General features: G+C 40.2%; 1 protein-coding gene across 1 annotated transcript in view; it reads right to left on the bottom strand.

The window, feature by feature from the left end:
* NFXL1 (nuclear transcription factor, X-box binding like 1) overlaps positions 1 to 24,185 on the bottom strand; it is a 66,105-nt gene that overhangs the window by 34,455 nt on the left and 7,465 nt on the right. The window contains exons 5-12 of the mRNA XM_075195312.1: positions 20,180 to 20,310; positions 19,007 to 19,185; positions 18,459 to 18,620; positions 17,488 to 17,588; positions 15,484 to 15,598; positions 14,239 to 14,363; positions 10,973 to 11,095; positions 489 to 579 (exon numbers count right to left, since the gene is read on the bottom strand). Of these exons, the coding sequence (XP_075051413.1) occupies positions 489 to 579; positions 10,973 to 11,095; positions 14,239 to 14,363; positions 15,484 to 15,598; positions 17,488 to 17,588; positions 18,459 to 18,620; positions 19,007 to 19,185; positions 20,180 to 20,310 (1,027 nt within the window). The remainder of the gene's footprint in view (positions 1 to 488; positions 580 to 10,972; positions 11,096 to 14,238; positions 14,364 to 15,483; positions 15,599 to 17,487; positions 17,589 to 18,458; positions 18,621 to 19,006; positions 19,186 to 20,179; positions 20,311 to 24,185) is intronic.

Below are 24,185 nucleotides of genomic sequence, written 5' to 3' on the forward strand. Positions count from 1 at the left end.
AATTCATTACATATCTAAAAGCAATCACCGTTTGATCCGACCTCTAACCTTCAGATTCCTTTCTATGTACAGCAGGCATAAAATATTCAATTACAAACCAATATTCACCCTTACTTCTCTCCCACCTGCTAGGTAAGACACAAGTGGATGGGTGTGAGGTTAGGGGCGCAGTGCCCGAGTGCCTAGGGCACCCACAAATCTTACACCAACCCTGTGCTTTGAATAATACACAATAATAAAAAGACTTTTAACCCTACCTGGTCTATAGACCCCTTCACATCCCACTCCAGCATGTATTGAGTGAAAGGAAACATGAATGAGGACAGTTTAGCCGTAAATGTGTTATGTACTAGCGCTGTGTTTGTCCTGAGTCCTTCTACAACTGGACAACACAATATGGGAAGCAGCAAGAGAGACAAATGTTTAACTGTATTATGACAATGGTTATTGACTGTTAGAAGCCCCCATCCATTATAAATGTATCTTACCTCTGTGGCACACCGAGGGGCACTTGTGATTCCGACATCCCAGGGTCCGTCCACATTGCTGGTCACAGGCTGGGCAGTTTCCAGTACAACACTAGGCACAAACAGCACAAAGACTTACGCACAGAACTGAATCAGAAACAATTTTAAACAAGACAACGTGCACACCTATAACCAGTGGTAGAAGTGGCAGTAAAACTAAAATGTAATGGAATTTGACATTTTTACAATGAAGTCATTAGAAGTGGCAGTATGACATACCGCCACATACACTCTCTTCCTCCGCTGCCTAGAACTGCAACTGACTCACATAACTTGTAATCAGTGAAAGAACCACCTCTAGGTTCTCTTATAATAGACTGGTGCTGTACCTGAGACATGGTCTAGACACATAAACATTGTGCCTTAAACCTTTCTGGAATAAACACACTCCTATTGGTGCTTCATACAGTTTTCAGAAGTCCAGTCATTTCTATTCCGTATCCTAAGAAAGAATGGGGTGAAAGTCTACCTAATATGCTTTATATTAATTTGTTGGACAAACTCCCCAAATTTACATGAATATAAAGAAATAAAGAGACTATAATCAGAAGGAGATCCCATCCTACCACTCTACAATACATTATTATATAATAGATATACATTATATGAATAATCAGACCCATCCAAACAATGAGCTGGAATGGTGCAGGTAACACAACAAGATTCTTCTGCTGATGGCTGAAAACCAAACGACTTAGGTCTAAATAAACTGCGCAAATCTGGTATTGAAAGATTGCAAAGAGATTACTTTGTGAGTGTGAAGTGCTTTATTAATATAAAAGCAACAATCACACATAGATTTTTTTTCTTTCTTTAACCAGCAAGTTATGTAACTGTTAAGCATACATGGGATAGTCATTTTACTTAGTTATCCTCCTACAAATCATTATCTCAATTTCAAAAATATCTCAGTTTGGCAAACTAAAATGGCTGCCAGATACAGAAACAGGTTCACAGACTCTCAGCATGCCATGTAAAGGCAGAGGGGTGTTCCAAAAGCCTCTCTGCTCTCTACATGATGTGCCATGTGACTGTGGTTGCCATGGTAGTCCAGAATCATAAATCATTTAGCAGCCTGAAGGGAAAAAAAACCCATAGACTTAAATACAAAAGATTGTGCTTATAGCCTACCATTTAGGTTAAAAAAACAAATACTTGATTGTTTCATGGGATTGCTGCTTTAACATATTTTAAGTGGGAGATTCAATACTATTAAAAAAATTGCTACACATTATTACTGTTAGTATGGAAATTTCAATGCTGATTTTTGCTCGCAGCTCCGAGCCCCCAGCAGAAATCAGTGTTAAAATGACCGTATTGACGGTAATAATGCACATCAATTGCAGATGTAATGCTAATGATGTGCACCCTGCATTGTTCTTTAGAACAACGCGGGGAATTGAATCTCCACCTAAGAGTTTCACATATTAAATTAAAATAAAGACAAAATATTAGTTGTTTTGCGGAGTTAGTGAATATATGGATATGTACAAAAGCATCCAATGATACTCAAATCAAACATGTAATAATATGAATAATAAGTAATAATATGAATGTAGATGCATCTGTGAAAAGTTAGCTGAAGTTTGGTACTGCACTACTTGACTGCTCCAAAACAAATGATGACTGTGGGGAAGCATCACGTGGATACAGTGGCACTGCTGTCTCATAGTGCTGGGGTCTTGGGTTCCATTCTGTTCCAGGGTGCTCCGGTTTCCTCCCATAAACAAAAGACTTACTGATAGGACAATGACAAAGCTAAGCAAACTCATGGCAAAATTTAATACCAGTTTTGCAGACGAAAAGGAGGTTTCACAGAGGTGCAAAGTTCCAGTAACACAATCCAGTGTTCTCCCCAGAAACTTTTGCCAGCCGGGTGGCATTAAGAAGCAGCCGGGTGGGGGCAGTTGTAATACTTTGCAATAATAAAGAACAATGTTGGAGGTTATTGCCCAAACCTGCCAGAACTGGTCAGACTGGTGGTCAGTGGTGTAACACACGCTGCTGGCTGTAGTGCTCACAGTGCCAGTTCTAATAGGAGAAACAATGTTTTTTTTCTATTATAATAGGACTGTGTTGGACTCCAAGAGCCGGGTGACAAGTAAAAATAGCCGGGTGGATCACCTGGGAAATAGGTACTGGGGAGAACACTGCAATCGGCCATGGCCTTATCTGTGTGGAGTTTGTATGTTCTCCCTGTGTCTGGTTGGGTTTCCTCCGGGTGCTCCAGTTTCCTCCCACACTCCAAAAACATACTGGTAGGTTAATTGGCTGCTATCAAAATTGACCCTAGTCTCTGTGTCTCTCTGTCTGTATGTGTGAGTGTGTGTCTATATTAGGGAATTTAGACTGTAAGCTCCAATGGGGCAGGGACTGAAGTGAATGAGTTCTCTGTACAGCGCTGCGGAATTAGTGGCGCTATATAAATAAATGATGATGATGATGATGAATCTTTGAACTCCACTTTTGCTTGGCCTTCCCACACTATATTCAATTTTCATTTTAATGAATTAAACTGGGACAACAACAGTCAATTAATTCTGCTGTGAGCTGTAGTTGGGGTGCGACTGGTAACACTTAAAGTCAAATTCCACTGGTGAAAAACGTGAATTTTCATGGGCAAATGCGGAATAAGACGAACACTTCGCTAAACAGTATTTAAATGTTTGCTTATCTCTAGTTGGCATCAATTGGCCACTGACTAAATTGGCTGTGGTGATTGTCTGCATCTGTGCCAGGGATATTAGATTGTAAGCTCCACGGGAGCAGGGGCTGATATATGTCTGCCAATTGTACAGTGCTGTAGCATATGTTAAAAATATATAAGAAAAGGATAACAACAACTTCTTTAAAACACATTTACTCACAAAAGTTATGATGCCTGGTTCTGTACGATTCAGAAAAGTCATGAAAAAGCAGCCGGCATTGTGTGGATTTGAAGAGGCAACTACTTGGCCAGATGGTGTGAACTCAACTTAAATATAAAATACATAAAGCACAGTAGCCATATGCACATGGAAACATCTTGAAAATCACTAGAACAGTGCACATGTTATTGGTTTATTAGAAAAGATTTATTTGAAAATGATGTGCGATTGCCATCTGAAACACTGATTCTCTCAGCGAGTGGTAAATGAACGGCGGGTTTACAGTGCGAGTACTTTTCAATGTGTAACACTAGATGAGAAGGAGAAGGAGACGGGAAGCTGTGCAGTGTTATTAGAAGGATTGCCTTCCATTAGTCTGGTGTAATAAAAGTGTAAGGTTTCAAACTCATCAATCCAAGGCATCCACAACTCCATGATGATTATTACAGTACAGCTACAAATAAAGACAATTACAGTTAGAGTGTGGGAGAATGAAACGTCCTACTCTGCGGTCAATGTCTGATCCAGAATCAAACATAATACAGGATAGTTTGTAAGGGGATTGTCAGGCTCCTTACCATGTTCACACTAAGGTTTGTACACACAGCATGCAACAGTCAAGACATTGTTTACATTGTTCTCGGGGAGCGATATTTGCAAATGTTCCTTATGTGGGAGTCAAAATATTGATTGTGAGCTGTCTGTCCCGGTCAGAGCTCATGTGGCTGTTTCAGTTGTTGCTCTAACATACAAGGGCTAACCATCATCATCATTTATTTATATAGCGCCACTGATTCCGCAGCGCTGTACAGAGAACCCTTTCACATCAGTCCCTGCCCCATTGGAGCTTACAGTCTAAATTCCCTAATACACACACACACAGACAGAGAGAGAGAGAGACTAGGGACAATTTTGATAGCAGCCAATTAACCTACTAGTATGTTTTTGGAGTGTGGGAGGAAACCGGAGCACCCGGAGGAAACCCACGCAAACACGGGGAGAACATACAAACTCCACACAGATAAGGCCATGGTTGGGAATTGAACTCATGACCCCAGCGCTGGGAGGCAGAAGTGCTAACCACTTAGCCACCGTGCTGCCTCTAATTATGTACCTACTTTGGAGTGGTCACAAAGGTCTTTACAGCAATACAATGTGCTGTTATCAGACCTCCACCACTAATAATTCTGAGAATTGTTTTTGCACTAAACCATGTTCATGACAATTGGTAAATGTACCGTACAAATCCTAAGTATAAAGTTATAAAAGTGCCAGGTTAAAATGATTGGTTATACAATCTCCAGTTAGCCTGGGTGAGTTGCCAATGCCGACATTTCTTGAGTTTGTAAAATGAATAATTATAGAACTAAGGAACGGTTATCTTAAATTACTTCATCAAATACTGTGCTTTATTCATCTTATAATGCAAAAGTAGATAACATATCTGTTCCATTTCTCTTTCATCCAGTCTGGGGGACACTGCTACCATAGGTTGTGGAGGGGAGCACGGGAGTTGGCACCTAACTAGTTAACTTTAGGAACTGCTGACAGACCCCTCCCCTCTACAATCCCCCTGTCACCTCCCCTTTTGAGCCATTACTTGCGGCAGATTTTAGGTCTCTGACCTGGAAAGTCGTTTTTCTTTTAGCTATTGCATCTGCACACAGAGTTTCAGAGTTGGGAGCTCTGTCTTGTCGAGAACCATATTTAGTTTTCCACGAGGACAGAGCGGTATTAAAACTCTCCCTTCCTTTGTTCGAAGGATGTTTCGGCTTTCCATTTGAATCGGGAAATTGTGGTTCCGATCTTTAGAACGACTTCTCAGTCTGATCAGCAGTATATGGAGAAATTAGATGTGGTTAGGGCTGTACATATTTATGTTAAGAAAACTTCCCAGATTCGCCGTACCGATTCTCTGTCCTTTTTGATTCTCATAAGAGGCTGGCCAGCCTCAAAACAGTCTATTGCAAGATGGATTAAGGCAACTATTAAACAGGCTTACAACAGGGCCGTCCTGTGCCAGAGACTTACGGCCCATTCCACCAGGTCGGTAGGGGAGAGAAATGGGGCTTCTGCAGACCAACTTTGCAGAAAAGCCATCTGATCCTCTGTCCACACCTTTACTAAATTCTATCAGTTTAATGTATTTGCGTCTGCGGATGCAAATTTTGCCCTTAGTGCTCTACGGGCCGGGCTTTCAGAGCGATCCCACCCTTAGGGGGCTGCTTTAGAACATCCCCATGGTAAGAAGTGTCCCCCAGACTGGATGAAAGAGAAGGAGGATTTTTGTACTTGCATTAAATCCATTTCTCTGATTCCGTCTGGAGGACACTGCGATCCCGCACTTCTGCTTTTCTTCTGTGTGCAATATTTTTGTATAAGCATTTAAATCAATTTTATTCCTGAACTACAATTATAAAAAGATTGGCTCCTGTTCAGACTAAAGTGTGTTCCATAGTTTTAGTACCTTTATATTTTCGAACAATAAGGGGTAAATGTATGAACATGCGGGTTCTTCAACACACGCGTGTTCAGCGATTAAATTTCAAGCGGCGCTGCATTGTAAAGGGAAGTTGAACACGCGGGTGTTGAAGAACCCGCATGTTCATACATTTACCCCTAAATTGGGTTGATACCTGTAACATGTCCAGCGCTGGGAATCAACCCTCTGCTTATATACAATCACTCTTTATAAAATGCACACTTAAGTAAAATACACATATTTATTGGACTTTGAAAAAGTCCGGCTTGGAACGGGACGAAACGCGTCAGTAAGCAAAAGATTTCCCTTCAGGTTTCTTCATTATACACAGCGCTGTGTGGAGAGAAATAATACTGGGATAGATATATGCTCCGACGTTTTCATTGGTATTGTACTCAAGCGGAACGAAAATACAGCATATCGGTTCCTGTATGCTTGAATTGGATATTACACTCCCTATAGTGAAAACATCATCGGATATCCGGGCTGTTCAAGAATTTTGTACAGGTGGATTCACGCTTCCCTGCACCTCTCTATGAGAACTATAGGATGCGGTAAGAACTATTACATCACAGACTTACCGTTTCCGATGCTGTGGGATTTCATATACGTGTAGAAAGGAAGATGTTATGAACTGCTTTCACCGTATAGATATGGAATAAGTGTAATTCTGTATTTTCTGATTTTTTTCATTCCACTGGAGATCACTTGTTCGTTGTGGATATATATGAAGTAGTTATCTTAACACAACGCATCTCTTCAATTTTATTTTTAGATAAACAATTTTTGGGAATTGAGATCTCTATATTTTTGAATCATGCATGCATTCGTATTTTTAAGGCATATGATAGATACAAGTTTCATCAGATGAAAGAGGAGACATAGAATGTTTATATTAGTTGTTCATACTAGTCTGCCTTTTTAACAATTTTAACCATTTATGAGACATATAAAGGTTGGATTATACTGGCACGCATAGCCCAATATAAGCATCATTTATTGTTGTTTGCATTCACATACTAGCTCCCCAATTGGGAGATGTGTGATTTATTGCAGGAATTTAAGTTCCAATAAATATGTGTATTTTACTTAAGTGTGCATTTTATAAAGAGTGATTGTATATAAGCAGAGGGTTGATTCCCAGCGCTGGACATTTTTGTGTATCTTTCTGTTTATTACACGGCTCGATGAACCGTGGTCTAAGCTGCAGGGTTACCCAAAGAATATTCCCATAACGAGGGTTATCTGCTGACTTCAAGCGCCGAGGTTGTTCCCTAGGGAACTGTGTGTGATACCTGTAACATGCAGCTGTTAGCATCCTGATGATCTAATTGGGTACAGATTGTTCTATCTCCACCAAATAGCAGACTAGTAGGAGATAGCGACTCAAACACCTAAAAGCTGGTGGTGGCAACAATTAAGGACTTGTATAAGCAGCACTTTCCCTGTGTTCATGGTATCTTGGACTGTGCTGCTTTCACCACTTGTTGATGTGGCTCAACCGGTACTGCAGACAGGATTATTTGATCGCCATAAAAGAATCGTCCGTGTTCATAAGCTCTAAGTGTATTATAAATGTTAAAGTGTGGTTAACTGAACCCAGTCATCCGATACTCTGTAGGGAAAGTGACTGATTGAGAAGGGTTAGTTGCATTAACCCCTTCAATGACACATATATCCATGAACATCAGTGATAGGTCATTGACCGGTCTGACACTGGGCCTTAGCAGAGGATTTAAAGGGAAATTCTTTACACGGGATCTTCACCAACCTGAGCGTTTAAGGTATAAATAAAATGTGTTTTTCACCTCTGACGACTGATATATTGGCTGGCACATTCTGCATATTTCATTAAATTGCCTTATCCTTCTGGAAACCTTTTGTGCCTTTCATGTATGCATTATATTATTTAGGCAAAGGCATATTTTGTTACTCTACAACACAGCTCCACTGACCTCTCCGGACTGAATACAATCATAACCACCCATCACCTGATGTTACAAAGACATAGTTGGAAAACACAAAAAGACGCTAGAATTATAAAGCACGGTATTTAGTTGAGGAAGGCATGTACAGACCAATAAAGCTATCTGAAGGTAGGAAAAGCATTTAATGACAATCCAGAGAACGGACTAAAGAATTGTGGTAATTTTAGAGTTGGATATATATATATATATATATATATATATATATATATATATATATATATATATATATATATATAAATATATAAATATATATATTTTATATAACTACCATTTAATTATTTTAGACTTGGAGCTCAGTGGGGGAGAAAAAAAGCTTTGATAAAAATAGTAACATTACATGTGAAGGAGATTATAAATATATATCAATAGTAAAGCTGGGTACACACTACACGGTTTTCGTCCAATAATCGGCTCACTCAGCCGACATACGACCTCTCCTTCAAAAGTCGGGTCAGTGTGTGCAGTGACACGATGGTCGAAAGTCTGCCCAAGTGGACGATTATCGCCTCACTTGGTTGGTCGTACCGTTTAATATTTTCGTTTTCAATCTCGTTTCCGTTGTGTAGTGTGTATAAACTTCCGACCGATCCACAACAGTGAGTACGAAATTACAGTCATTGCTCACGACAACATGGCTGTAAAAAGTCGCTAAAGGGACGTCCACTCTTCCCGTTTTCGTCCTAAACAAGGCTAGTGTTCATGCAGTCCATGGACCGAGCAATCGGACCATCGATTGCATGTAAAATCAATTGGCATAAAAAGTTGGTGGAAAATTTTGTAGTGTGTACCCAGCTTAAGTCACCGGTCTCAACAGTGTAGTTAAGATCTTTCTACCCAAGGTAGAGGATAAACTTAAAATTATGAAAAAACATGTATAGAACAAAAAAAACTATTAATACTGTAACATCTATAGATACAGGTTGTAGACTTTAGATACCAGCTGAATTAGGACAGAGGTGTATTGTAAAATGTATGTCACCGCCCGATAATCTACAGTAGTAGGAATCTACTTTTTACCCAGCAAACCACACGGTTAAATCTATAATGGAAAGGTAGCTTGCAATATACACACAGTACAAGCGAATTATACCCACTGGAGGAATCCATCATCATTCACAATGTCACACACACATACTATAGTGGTGATGATAGGGTTTTAATTAAGTTGAATCTTATAATAGATAAACAACCACCAAATAGTCTGTGGAAAAGATAATATTCAAATAAGGAATACTTGACTCACAGAAATATAAATTGAAGTGATGTAAAATATGTGAATTGTATCTTCATACAACCATTAAGAGGTAGGGATTGTAATGACAGAAGAACCATCTAGTAATAAAATACTTGCTATGAATTAAGAATAAATTGAATGACAACACTAAAAATTACAAAATAGAAAATAACAACAAGGATCTTTACCATTAAAAACAGATAATACATACCAATTCCAAATATTATTATAACGCCTTAGGTTGACATTCCAAATTTTTCAATGTAACTTTTCTATATTTTTAATAACATTTTACAAACAATTGTACAGTTTGGAGTGTTTTACTAAATATTAATTAAGTTCAATTTAACTATTGTGGACCTAAAGGTTACCTCAATATCAGAACCTTGTTTCTTGTTTTTAAGTTCTGTACATAGAATGTAGTAATACAATATTCAATGAGGCTAATAGTACCAGGTCAATGAAATAAAATAATCTACTTTAGTTTGAAAAGTAACACAGATTGACACTTTAACAATCGCCAATAAAGGTGGTATCAGTTGACAAAAAAGCTGCACCTATGCACAATGATACTGGAAAAAAAAACATCTCCAACAAGACCTTATAGTAACAAATCTATTAAATCTCATACATGTGTATTAATTATACTCATTGCAAAGTCCAAAGACGAAACGAAATAGGAGGTTTGGCTTGGAGCGCAATTTGCTGACTAATGCTGAATGCTGACTGTGTCTGTAGATCCAGATATTAACAAGTTCATTATACAACCATTGCTGTGCATGGATTTACACTCATTCTGATACTTATCCAGGTTTAAGTATTGTTAATAAAATATTGAGAAATCTCGTCACCATGGAATTGCCCCGTGTGCATTTTAATTAACTTTGCTTATCAGCGCTTATTAATCCGCTTCTCCTATAAAAATGTGATGCACTTGCGGTCTGTTTTGTATGGCTAAAAAGACATTGCATCCAAATACGCACAGCATCCACCCCGTGATGTACATTACAATATCTTGTTCTCAAAAAACGAAAACTCTTTTTTGCTTTCATGCACAAAAATAGCCTCATCCTCATCCTACTTTGAACGGATCAATCAGCTCATGTCCAGCTAGCTCTGCCCGTAATAAGTAGCAAACTGTGATTATTCTACAATCAACTCCAAATTGCCAACTAATTCATGACGGTCCGTTATAATAGAAGCAGCAGTGCAAGAACGGGCACTTGGCGCTACGGAGCAGGAAGAGGTGACTTTTGCTCTGTGTCTTCTCTATTACCTACTCTATTAGTCTATTAGTGATTTAGAAGCCCAATTCAGAATGGTATCTAAGCTAAGAGAATATAACATGTCAGGTACAGACAGTATAACAGAAATCAGTAGAGAAATGGTTAAACTCAGTTATAATAACATCTCGAGAGGAGCCTTAGATCAATTAAACAGCTGTGCAGTGTTCAGACGGAATGGTCAGTCTGCACAAGGCTATAGCGTGTTACACACACTCTCACCGTTCTTATTGTACCTAGTCATTGTAAGCTGTCAACATCAAGCAGATTTCAGGCAGGCTCTATGCATAGCGCATGCTGAATTTTAAACTTTAAACAAAAAGTAAATTTTAATCTAAGGTATACTGTATATTAAATACACAATATCAGCTAGACAGGGACTCCCATTATCAAAAATGATCCTTTTGTCTGATAAAGGTAAAAATATTCATAAACGCTGAACTTTAGACTTTCATTTTCATCCTGATTATTTTTTTTCAAACCTACAATGGCACCATTACTTGCTTGCTTCTAGGGAATATAGAACAACATTTCATTATTTCACCACCAGCATCCCAAATTCATCTCCAACACCCTAACATAGAGCCTTACCTTTCTCTTGCACTGGTGCCTCTGGCAATCCCGGGTCTTAGGGCACTTGGTTTCACATAAATAAGGCTTATGACAAGGCATTTGTCTTGTGTGTTTGCCACATCGACACTGCTTTTCAACCTCCTTAACAAAAGAATACACAAATATCTGGCATCAGTCACGTTTCAAAGCGGTTATCCTTAGGGAAATTTCTTAATGTGTGGCTTGAGAACATCTTTCAATCAATTACTAAATGACCTGAAGCAATTGTCAAACTCTTCAAATTAATTGTATAGCTGTATATCTCCAGGAAGGTTACATCAAAATCACTGCATGGTTTTCATCAATTGTACAAAAACATATTAAAGGACCCAATGACTTTGACAGAGAAAGGCAGCATATACAAGTGACTTTGGTTTCCAATAGCTGCACCAATAATGTAGCTTACAAATAAGTCACCTTATTCCTTCTTACTTATACAATACATGGACATGATGCAAGTGAAAAAATAAAACCTGTATTTAAGAACACTGGCAAATTGTAACGTAATGTTTTTTAAACTGAGAACGTTGGTGTCATGGATGTGCTTGTATAGTATAGAAAAAAACAACAACTGACAAATAGAACTAACCTACAGAGGTCTGCAGCCAAGCACCATAGGTATCTTCTATGGCATTATTTAGGATTTAGCAAGTGAATGAAAGGAGTACAATACATCAAGTTAAAATATAAAATACTATGCTTTTTTCCCTTAGCTTTTAAAGGCTTTGCAATCATTCAGAAACTAAACAACAATTATGAATACTGAAATGTGTTGGTTACACTCAGAATAACCCTTAATTTTTTACCCTACTGAAGTTAGTTTTATATTATTCAGATACCAGTTATCCAGAGAGATCATTCACTGGTACCCAGTGATGATGTACACCAACATAATTACAAAAAGAGCCTCCTACAGTCACTGTGTGGAGCACTGCTCAATAATGTAAGAAAAAAATGCTCTGTACAGCGCTGCAGAATTAGTGGCGCTATATAAATATCCTGTGATGATTATGGCAGTGCGAAAGAGAGACAGGGGTAACTTTATGTGTAATTTAGTATATTTTAAATATGGATCTGAAAACCCTCTTTTAATTTTAACTGTATAGAAAAATCCCTCTTAATATCTTCATTTGTAGTCAAAATATGAAGAATGTGATCAATCATTTGCGGGAGCAGTATCTTCTGACACACCACTTTAAAATGACTAAGACCATCGTATTGATTAACCAACAGATACTCTTAGAGCAAGTCAGAATATGGACGTGTAATGGAATATGTTTAAAGAAAAAGAAACTACAAAGCACAGTCTTACAGCAAATTGTAAGAAAATTGGGAGTGCTAAAATATTGACTTTGCTAACTGACAGTGCAAGCGATATACAATCCACATGGAGATCATAATGGATTAAAACCCACATATTACAGCAATAGCATGTGCGTGTCATTGGCTATGCTGCAAAAGATCTATAAATAAGTAAAGTATCAAATATATAAAAAATAATTCTGTATCTTTAAGAAGCACAAACAAAGAAAATAAAAGTATAAATTAGTGGACAGCAAATAATGTAGTAAAACTAGATGGGGTGCAGTGGTGTTGAAAGTAAAACCAAGGAATCGCTACATATAAGTGTATTAAACACAGTACTTAATTAGGATGTGTTCTGGGTTCAGCTGTGGAACTCCCAAAACACGCTGACACCAATTTATTTCCACAAGGACTGCATCTTAAGCACACAGGGCACTTCTGTCAGACAATCCTTATCATAAGGCCCAGATGAGATGGTTGCTGAGAAGTGAAGTACATCTCCACTTACAAATACAAAAGTAGGAAAACCTAAAAGCCATTAATAGACAGGAATAATTTTGTGGCCAAGCAATTTATGCTGCTGCAAAGCTCCTATATCCAGGACTGAAATCTAAATGTTAGCGATAGTCACACTGCTGTCGGCTTTGACAAATGCCGCACACTTACGACTTAAAGTTGCAAAGGTAAAAGGTCGTGGTGACTTATATAAAGTCCTTTAATATGGCATTGGGCCACCACACCTGTATGTACCGTGGCATAGTGTCTATCAATATCTGGAATTATACAGGAGATGCTGCCTCACTCTTCCACAAGAAGTCACTGGACGGACACCTGGATGACGGTGGTGGTTAAGGCTCTCTCAGATGTTGTCCAGAATACCACATAAATGCTAGACTGGGTTCAAATCTAGTGACTAAGAACTCCATGACACACATCAGTTTCATGCTCAAGAAACAATGTGCTTTGTTGTTGGGGATTTGGGGGTATATTTACTAAACTGAAAAGGTGGAGATGTTACCTACAGCAACCAATCAGATTCTAGCTGTCATTTTGTAGAGTGTACTAAATAAATGACAGCTAGAATCTGATTGGCTGCTCTAGGCAACATCTCCATTTTTTCAAACCCACAGTTCAATAAATATACCCCATGGTCTTCCTCCAAAATACTTTTCCAGTCAAAAAATAACAATATATGGAAAAAAAAAACAAAAAAACAACGCAATTTTGAATAAGGGTATAATTGTGACCTGAAACGTCAGTGGTTTAAAAGATTCCTTACAAAATAAAGGCAAGAAGCTAATTATAAGCTTATCTGCTTGTGTCATTAATCTTACCTGGCTCGTTTCTCTGCATTGCTGTGTTATGAACATGATTTTATGCTATATAGGTATACTTTCTAATCAACCAAGTGTAATTAATTATCAATAACAGAACAGTAAGACTATAAAGCATAGCATCAGATCCAACTATGGGGCAAATGTATCAAGCTGAGAGTTTTCCGGCAGGTTTGAAAAGTGGAGCTGTTGCCTATAGCAACCAATCAGATTCTAGGTGTCATTTTGTAGAATGTACTAAATAAATGAAAACTAGAATCTGATTGGTTTTTCAAACCCGCCGGAAAACTCTCAGCTTGATACATTTACCCTTATGTCTCAAACATGAGCTGCTCCTACCGCTCGACATGCAATAATATACAGTGTGGCCAGCACAGCATTACTTTCGTTTTCTATAAAAAAGGACAGTACTACAAAACATGCGCTTGTAAAACAAGTAACGCTCACACCCCTTTGAAGCCAGCATTATCTTGCCAAAACAACATTTTAACATTTAACCCTGAACTACTGAGGACTTTCTACTTCCCATATTAGTGTTAGGACAGGAGTGGTATTTGGTATCACTGAGTCATCACACGCTGTATGGCCACAGTAATGTTCACTGACCTGTCTGCATGTTTCACAAGGACCTCTGTGGCAGCGTTGCGAGCACATGTGTATTCCACACTCCAGGACCTTGTCACAGCTATCACCGCAAGTAGGGACATCTTCTGTACAGGGCAGGCTGTACTCTGAAGACAGAAATAAAGAGCATACAATGAACATTTCTGAATATACATTTATTTTGCTTTAAAGGCAGATAGAGATTATCTTTGTAGTACAAATAATATCTAACGGTGTCATGTTCAATATAGTATTAGAAGATAACCAGAGGGCTGTTCGGCACTGGTGGAACAGAACTTAATTACAGAGCACTCTATACACTATTGCTTTTAGGCAGAAACATTACTTTGGATGAATATGCAATCAAGGCAGCCGTTGCACCCGCTAAAGTGGGAGTGGGCCTTATTTCTCTGTGCGGTGTTTAAAAGGTGTAAAACTAGCCTGAGTTCAGGGGAAACAACTTATAGAACATTGCTACTCACCGAATGAGAAGCTCTATATTATTTGGAATATAATATTTGGAATTTATAAAATCCCCTTCTTGGGACTAACAGTTTTAAAACAACAACCTGTTGCCCAGCTCACTTGGCCATTTCAAATGTTTCTGCCCTAATGCTGCTCAATCAGAAAGGCCAATATTATTATTAGACAGCTTTTGTTTGAACACTCAAATTGTATATTTACTGCTGTAGATGCTATGTTACCTTCCCTTTCCCTCTACTGTGTTTGTCCTATTTGTATATTTTCCTTGAAAATAAAGTAAAGAATATATTATTTTTTTTAATTGAGAAAAAAAAAAAAAGGACTTGTGAGAAGCACAGAATCAGGATTATGGTGCAGACTGCGACAAGCTTCAAACGTTAACATTCCATTGCTTAAGGAGTTCATTATTTGTTTTCTAGCGGAACTAGAATTAAAAAAATAAAACATTTCCATTATCAGGAGAATGACTTTATGTTTATGATATACAGCACAGAACTAATTACACAGAGAGATTATTGCAGTTCCAATGCTGCAAAGGCTTAGATTGTACAATAGATATGGAAGTCAATAAATAATAACCATTTATCATTTTCAAAGGCATGAACACTTGATTTTACATGGAATTAATAATACAACGAATTTCCTCTAATCTTACATCATCGGACAATCCTTTCCAGCTTAGAGATGACATAGGAGTACTGTGCAGTAAATACACACTGAAGAGTGAAAACAACTAAAGAAATAAATACAGTCTGAGAACCATACTTGATTTTCCACATGGACACAAGCGATTCCCTGAACGAGGACACTGTCCACAGGGGCCGGCATGGCAAACCTGCTCACAGGTGTGGTTTCCACAAGGTAAAGGTTGTCCACAGACCTGAAATAAAAGAGGAGATGTATAAATACACCTGCACAAGCCCATATAATACAGTAGATATGCTGCTGTACATACCATTATCCCAGTTGATTATTATCAAAATATTAATATTACCTCCATATGAACTAAAATAGTAACAGAAACAGCAACCATGGAAACACCCTGAGCAAGTGATTACAGTTTTAGATTTCAATACCACTTCTATGCTCATGACACCCAAACTAAAACCCGTCTGTTAACATCATAAACTGTTTCTGTCTATTGTAGTTCCACATTCCACTAAATTTCCCCCACTTCTTCATCATTTATTTATATAGCGCCACTAATTCTGCAGCGCTGTACAGACAACTCATTCATATCAGTCCCTAACACACACAGACAGACAGACGCACAGACAATTTGTTAGCAGCCAATTAACCTACTAGTATGTTTTTGGAGTGTGGGAGGAAACCGGAGCACCCGGAGGAAACCCACGCAAACATGGGGGGGAACATACAAACTCCTTACAGATAAGGCCATGGTGGGGAAACAAACTCATGACCCCAGTGCTGTAAGGCAGAAGTGCTAACCACTAAGCCACTGTGCTGCCAACCTTGTGGTCACTTTTGATTCAGACTTGTCCATTACTTCTTATATTCAAGTAAAACCCAAACCTTGTCACATACACCTTACTTTATTCAACCTACATAAATACCAATTTCATGATCACCTGCTGTAAGCCTTTACGAAGCTACTCATCATTAACTTGGCTCTGCTTCAATCCATTTCAGAAGCAGCTACTAGACTACTTTCCCCTACTAATTGTTTTGTCAATGCTGTATCCCACTGACATCCTGGCAGTCCCTTCAATGTCTATTTCAACCTCCCCAGCCCAATTTCTTCTTCAAACTCCTTAACAATGTAGCACCTGCCAATCTACACTATCTATGTCTGCCAGTGACTTATGCATGGTATCACCGACCAGTCACACCTACCAAGACTTTTCCCATGCTGCCCCTTTACTCTCAGGGCTCTTTCTTGTTCTAGAACACTAAAACTAAAGTTTTAAACAGTCTCTGAAAATAGACCTTCTCAGAGAAGCGTAATATATTACCTAGTAGTTACCCAGTTGTCCGGTGTAGTTATAACCTCACTGTCTATCTTACCCTTTCTCTACACAACATCACCACTAATATTCTCTTTACCAAATCTATCATCTTATACATTCTCTGGTGCCATCTCTGAAGTACTTTATTTTCATATTGAAATTAGCTTTGTAGTTGGCCCATTCAGTACTTCTGTGAACAACTTTGCCCATACATGTTCATGATTGGCTGCTCAAAACATTCAATTGTGGCTGTTGTATTAATTTATACCATATTAGACTGTAAGCTCTGGCCTCTAGCGAGCAGGGCCCTTATACTATTTGTTACAACTCCGGAACATAGCACCAGTTCCCCCCAGCCTAACTAGCAAAAACCTCAGCCTTAATGTGTCAATAATCCCAGATAAAGGAAGGGCTGAAGGGAACTGTGTGCAGGGGACTATGACTCTTAGGTTATTTCACTCCACCACTCCTCATATCAAAGCTTCGCAGGCCCACAGTCTAGGCCAGTGTTGGCTAACCTGTGACGCTCCAGGTGTTGTGAAACTACAAGTCCCAGCATGCTTTGCCAATATATAGCAGCCTTTTGCTGGAAGGGTATGCTGGGACTTGTAGTTTCACAAACACCTGGAGTGTCACAAGTTAGCCAACACTGGTTTAGGCCAAAAGAGGGAGGAATGCCTATGTGAAGAGACCTGAACCAATGCGGGTTATACACAGCTGCTATATGGAAACAAACAACATAAATTTGAACAGATCTTATAATCATTTTTATATTGTGACTCTGCTGTGGTCTCTCACTCACAAGCTCACACTGCCAGGTTGGACTTGCACACAACTGTTCTGCAACTTTTCTTCCACAAAGGCATTTTTGTTTGCTGACTCTTGGGCATGGCTGACAGTCTCCTTAAATAAGCAAAAGGTAATTGTTAGAGCAGATAATATCTATACACTAGTTTAATTAAAACTCTGTGACAAATGTTACATGCAATCACCTGAGACCTCCTTCCTTCGTAATAATCTTATATCACCATGAAAATATCTTTAATTTAAGTCAAAGAAAAATCACTCATAGGCAAAGTGGAACTGAAGATAAAACATTGACTATTTAAATGAGGATATTTGTCATTTCTGGAAATTAGAAACACTAAAAAGGATAAAAGACTATAATTTAACCAAAGCATTACACAAAGAAACCCCGATCATCATGAAAAAAGAATATAAAATTTATGGTTATAGCCTAACAAATAAAAATTAAGAATAATTGTCATTTAGCGAACACATAGCAAAAATCCTAAAACGCATCTGCTCCTCTGGCTATAAAATACCCCACTCATTAACGGTTAAATAAACAAAAGCAGAATCTGAAAATACATGGATAACATGCTGCATTAACCATTCACAAAATGAAATGTAAAACCCTTGTATACAGATGGTGATCATAATATCACAGCGGTTAGACATAAAGGTACACGCCATCCATAGACAAGTCTACTATTACATACAATGTGCACAGCATGTTCTATATTCAAAACAACTAAAAATGATTATTAAAAACACAAACTAAAAAAATTAGCAACTAGTTATAATTGGATGACGGGGACCCTCAAAAATATTATGCATGTAAGATATCTAGCTGAAAAGGTCATAAAGCTTCAGTAATATTGTGCAACTGAGACAGGGCTTTTAATTGTTGTTTCAAATAAAGCTAGACACATAGGAAAATGTCATTTTATAAATATGATGTATATGTTTTATTCAGTGCATTAAATATACCTTTGTGACACGGATTTGTACACTTGTGCTGTCCACACAACAGCATCCTCCCACACGGCTGCATACATGACCACTCTTTGGTGCTACATCGGCGGGGAACTGACTTTGCCTTCTTACAAAAACAAGTGGTGGTCACCATCTTTGGGCACGGCGGACATGGCCCTAAACGGAGAGAGAGAAGGTCACTTCGGTGGCGTTAGGATCAGCTGCTAATGATGAAATAACGTTATTACTGGAGAAGAAAGGTTTTCTTCAGTACTATGTTTTTTGCATACATAGATTCATGCCGCAGAATCTGTAATAATCTTTTAATTTTCTTCTTGGAAAATATTAATCTTAAACACTACATATGTAGGATAAATATTCAGACAACAGGTATAGGATCTGCAGGTAGTACTGCATTTTGCTAGATACTTGATTTTCCATTGAAAATGCAAAATGAGTTATGACAGACAAGAAAAAAGCAATTATGTGTTGTGTGGCTTATGTGGTGTAGCATAACTGCATATAGTATGTCACATTGGTATACGATCAGGTTAAGTCATTACCTGGATGGCACAACAGCAAACATTTGTGACCACAAGAGGGCTTAAATTCTCTTTCACAAACTTGTCCACAGGAATGCGGTACAAGCCACGGGTCCAAAGGTGGATCTTGCACTTTTCCACAATAACAGTAATACCGAGCGGGTGTCTCTGATCGCTTATATTCATATCTACACTTTGGGCTGAAAGACATTACATGGAGTAATGAGGATGTGTTCTGTAATAGATACATTGAGTGCTGTCTGGGAGAAAGGACAGTCAAGTCGTCAATAGCTAACAGTAGAGAAGGAGAGACATCGTATCCTGACAAAGCATAAGGCTTTGGAAACCAAACATCTTGGGAGTGAGGCTGGATGTTCACCTGACTGCAGCGAGCACACTGCGTAGGGATCACTCACATACCTGCTCTGAAGCGTGAAGGGCGTGCGGTGCAGTTGGCTTCGTTGACCAAATACACAGAGCATTTAACCTGCAGCAGATATCAGTGCACCACTTCTGTACACACCACTACAATCCACAACATGAGGAACGCTGTAGGCATTGCAATGTGAGCAGAGGTCGGGCAATGATTCCAATGTCCTCTGCAGTTTTTGAATTCTGTGTGTGTGGTCATTGTGTATTACATGGGAGATATGCTTCAGAGAAAATATGTTTAGCCCTAAATAAATAAACAAATTAAATATCCTGTAAACTAGCCATAGAATATATATTAATTTCATCTCAGGAGTTCTACGTTCAAAACAAAGTGACTGGCTGGGTGTTGGCGTATAGAACGGATCTTACCTAGGAATATTCACCAGCACAAAACAAACATCACCTACCGTGAATAACACATCCATATAGAATAACTGAAGATAAAATGTGTCATCCTATTGCCACATGCAGAGGTTTGGGAACGTTACAGCCCTAGGTGTGCTTGGGACAACAAAGTATTTTAGCGCTATGGATGTCAGACAGTGAATTAACATGAGGTGTGAGTGGAGATCACCTCTACTATAATAACCCGACTACCTAAGATACTATGCCCACAGCCATTTAAGCAAAATATCATGACATTTTATCATCTAAAAAAATGTAAACAGATAAAGAACAAATACAAAACAGCAAATATAGGACAAGATGCGAGGAACACAGATGTAAAAGTACAGTATTTGTATGAAGTTTGCTTTCACATACCAGGGCCAAGGATAATCTTTCTTTTCAAAGTCATCGTCTGTGAGCGAAGACACAAGGAATATGCTGTCCTTGGCCCACTTCTGGATGCAGGGCATGTGAAAGATGCAGTAACAGGTACAGCAGCTCCAGACCTAGAGAGCAATTAAGAATTAGAATGCAGCTATAGATCTCACATGGACACACTGATCCAATAACTCTATCAGAAAAGGATATCAAATGGATGGTGTGTAGATAGAAAACAGCACACTTCCAGCAGATTCAATTTTTATTTATTTATTTTTAAGGCCTCAACATTTGACTCATTAGGCCTTAAATTAAGCCATGTGCAGACAATTCCAGAGATGAATAAATACTATGACCCTTCTAATCTCTTGGTATGTTGTGCCTACTGTCACAGCCACAGGCTCCTCTAAGCAACTGACTTTAGGGAATGCCACAAAAGTAAGAGAAGTCTATAAGATATTTATTGCATCCCTATTAGCTCCTCACAACAGTACAATAATACTTTAATAAGCCAGTATCTTTTTAGAAGAAAGTGCTGTGGGCTGATGAAGAGGATTTATGTACTTACGTTAAATCAGGTTTCTCTGATTCCGTCTGGGGGTTGTGGAGGGGAGCTCGGGATTTGGCACCTAGCTAGTTAACTTTAGCACTACTGACAGACCCCTCCCCTCTGCAATCCCCCTGCCTCTTCCTGTTCAGTTAATTAAAAAGCCCAAGGAAAAAAAGGCCAATCAAACAAGAGCACACAGAAGAAAAGCAGAAGGGAGGGATCGCAGTGTCCCCCAGACGGAATCAGAGAAACGGATTTAACGTAAGTACATAAATCCTCTTTTCTCTTTCATCCAGTCTGTGGGACACTGCTTACCATGGGGAAGTTCTAAAGCAGCCCCCTAAGGGTGGGACTACTCTGAAAGCCCTGCTCGTAAAGCACTACGAGCGAAATTTGCATCCGCGGATGCAAATATATTAAACTGGTAAAATTTTGTAAAGGTGTGACCAGAGGACCAGGTGGCTGCCCTGCAAAGCTGGTCTGCAGAAGCCCCATTTCTCATTGCCCACGCCGCCCCTTCCGATCTGGTGGAATGGGCCGGAAGCCTCTCTGGCACCAGACGGTTAGCCTTTATGTAAGCTTGCTTAATGGTTGCCGTAATCCATCTTGCAATGGACTGTTTTGAGGCTGGACAGCCTCTCTTATTAGCGTCATAAAGAACAAACAGAGAATCTGTACGTCTAATCTGAGAAGTTCTTTTGACATAAATGTGGAGAGCCCTAACCACATCTAACTTTTCCATAGACTGTTGATCCGAATGGGAAGTAGATGAAAAGACCGGAACTACAATTTCCTGGTTCAGATGGAAAGCCAAAACTACTTTTGGAACGAAGGAAGGGAGGGTTCTTAACACCGCTCTGTCCTCGTGGAAAACCAGATATGGTTCCCGGCAAGACAGAGCTCCTAATTCCGAAACCCTACGTGCAGATGCAATAGCCAAAAGAAAGAGGACCTTCCAGGTCAACCACTTCAAATCTGCCACAAGTAATGGCTCAAAGGGAGGCCCTTTAAGCATATCCAGTACTAGGTTAAGATCCCATGGTGCTGTAGGCGGAACATAGGGAGGCTGAATACGCAAGACTCCCTGAAGGAAAGTCCTAATATCTGAAACTGGCTTTCTGGCTCGCATCATAGTGTTCACTACACTGGGGGAAAAACCCCTAGTTCTCCAGGGGCTGAGCTAAGGTAAATTCTGGTGACGGAAGGGACCCTGCAGATGAAGGTCGTCTCGTGACGGAAGACGAAATCCTTGTCCTTCCGCCATAGAGATTATGTCTCGGCGCGGCCATAAGGGAGCTATTAGAATTACTGGCAGACCGCCTTGCCTTACTCGTCTGAGCACGTGAGGAAGCATGGGAATCAGAGGAAATAGGTATCCCAACCTGAACTCCCACGACATCGTCATTACGTCCACTGCCACCGCTAAGGGGTCTCTTGCCCTTGCGCAAAACCTGTGAACCTTTCTGTTGTGTCTGGAGGCCATGAGATCTATATCCGCACCTCTGAACCAGAGACTGAAAAACTTCCGGATGAAGTGACCACTCCCCTGGCATCATCTGATTTCGACTTAGGTAGTCGGCCTCCCAATTCCTTATTCCTGAAATGAATACTGCCGATATTGCTGGAACATATTGTTCTGCCCAAACCAAAATTTGAGCTGCAATTTTCATTGCAGCTGCACTCCTGGTTCCTCCCCGCCTGTTGACATATGCCACAGCTGTGGCATTGTCGGACTAAACTCTGACAGGGTGGACCTGGAGGAGGGATTGGGCCCCCCGGAAGGCTAAAAGAAAAGCCTTCAACTCCAGCACGTTTATTGATAGGGCTGATTCCTGAACCGACCAAAGTCCCTGGAGCCAGAGGTGCAGGATTACCGCCCCCCAACCTCTCAGGCTGGCGTCTGTCGTGGCTATGATCCATGACCATGGAGCGAAGGACCTGCCCACCGACATGTGATCCTGATTCAGCCATCACTGGAGCGATTCTCTCGCCTCCGGAGACAGCGAGATCCTCTGGAGATCCAAGCGTAGGTGGGATCCTGACCATTTCTGTAACAGATCCCACTGGAAGCATCGAGAATGAGCCCGGCCGAAGGGGATCGTCTCGAAGGAGGCCACCATCTTCCCAAGCAGCCGCATGCACAAATGAATTGAGGGATTGGGAGAGGACAAGACCTGAGTTGTTATAGTCCGGATTGAACTGATTTTCTCCGTAGGCAGGAACACTTTCTGCCGACTGGTATCCATGATAAGTCCCAGGAAGACCATGCGTTGACATGGAACCATCTGGGATTTCTTTAAGTTTATCAGCCATCCATGGCTCTCGAGAACTGCCAAAGTGAGGGATAAGTGCTGATGTAAGCAAATCTCTGAGGAGGATTTGATGAGCAGATCGTCCAAATAAGGCACGACCTGAACTCCCTTTAAGTGAAGACACGCTGCCATGACCGACATGATCTTCGTGAAGACCCTCGGAGCTGTGGAGAGGCCGAAGGGAAGGGCCCGAAACTGATAGTGGGAGGACCCAACTGTGAATCTTAGGAGAGACTGATGGTCGCTCCAAATGGGAACGTGGAGGTATGCGTCCTTTATGTCTATGGAGGCCATAAACTGATCCTTCACTAAGCCGTTTATTACCAACCTCAGGGATTCCATCCGAAATCTGTACACTCTTAAGTGCACATTGAGGCTCTTTAGGTTTAAAATGGGCCGAAAGGACCCGTCCGGCTTCTTGACCAGAAACAGATTTGAATAAAACCCCTGTCCCTTCTGGTTGTCTGGGACCTTGCAAATGACCCTTTGCGAAAGAAGAGAGGCGACACAAGCCTGTATTGCCTGTCTTCTTGTTGGATCTCGGGGTAGAGGGGTTACAAAGAAACAATGTGGTACAGGGCCCAGCAGGTCTATCATGTACCCCCTTGATATAATGCCCCGAATCCAAGGGTCTTGGGAAGACGTTGCCCATTGTTCCCGAAACAGAGACAGACGTCCCCCCACTGGCGCTACCTCCGGTAGAGTAGAGTGGTCGTCAGGACGCAGGCTTCTCCTGGGTCTTGGAGGCCTGGCGCCTAGCTGCAAACGAGGATCTGCCCCTGACAGAGGATCCTCGAGCATTAGGTTGTCTACCTCTAAAGGACTGTCCTCTAGGCAAGGAGGTCCCCCTAAAGGGCCGACGAAAGGAACTGACACGAGAAGTCCGGCCCCTACTTGAAAATACCGGCAAAGTAGTGCTTTTGCCCCCTGTTGCCTGGGAAATCATAGTATCTAGTTCCGGGCCGAACAAACCTGCTGCTGAAAAGGGAATGGTTTCAACTGACTTTTTTGATTCCGCATGTCCTTCCCAGCATTTCAGCCATAACGTTCTTCTTGCTGAAATAGATGCAGCCTGAATAGAGGAGGACATAGACGCTGTGTTCTGGGCCGCCTCATAAAGGTACCCTGATGCCTCTTTCAA

This window comes from Mixophyes fleayi, chromosome 1, assembly GCF_038048845.1.
Source record: "Mixophyes fleayi isolate aMixFle1 chromosome 1, aMixFle1.hap1, whole genome shotgun sequence".
Lineage (NCBI taxonomy): Eukaryota > Metazoa > Chordata > Amphibia > Anura > Limnodynastidae > Mixophyes > Mixophyes fleayi.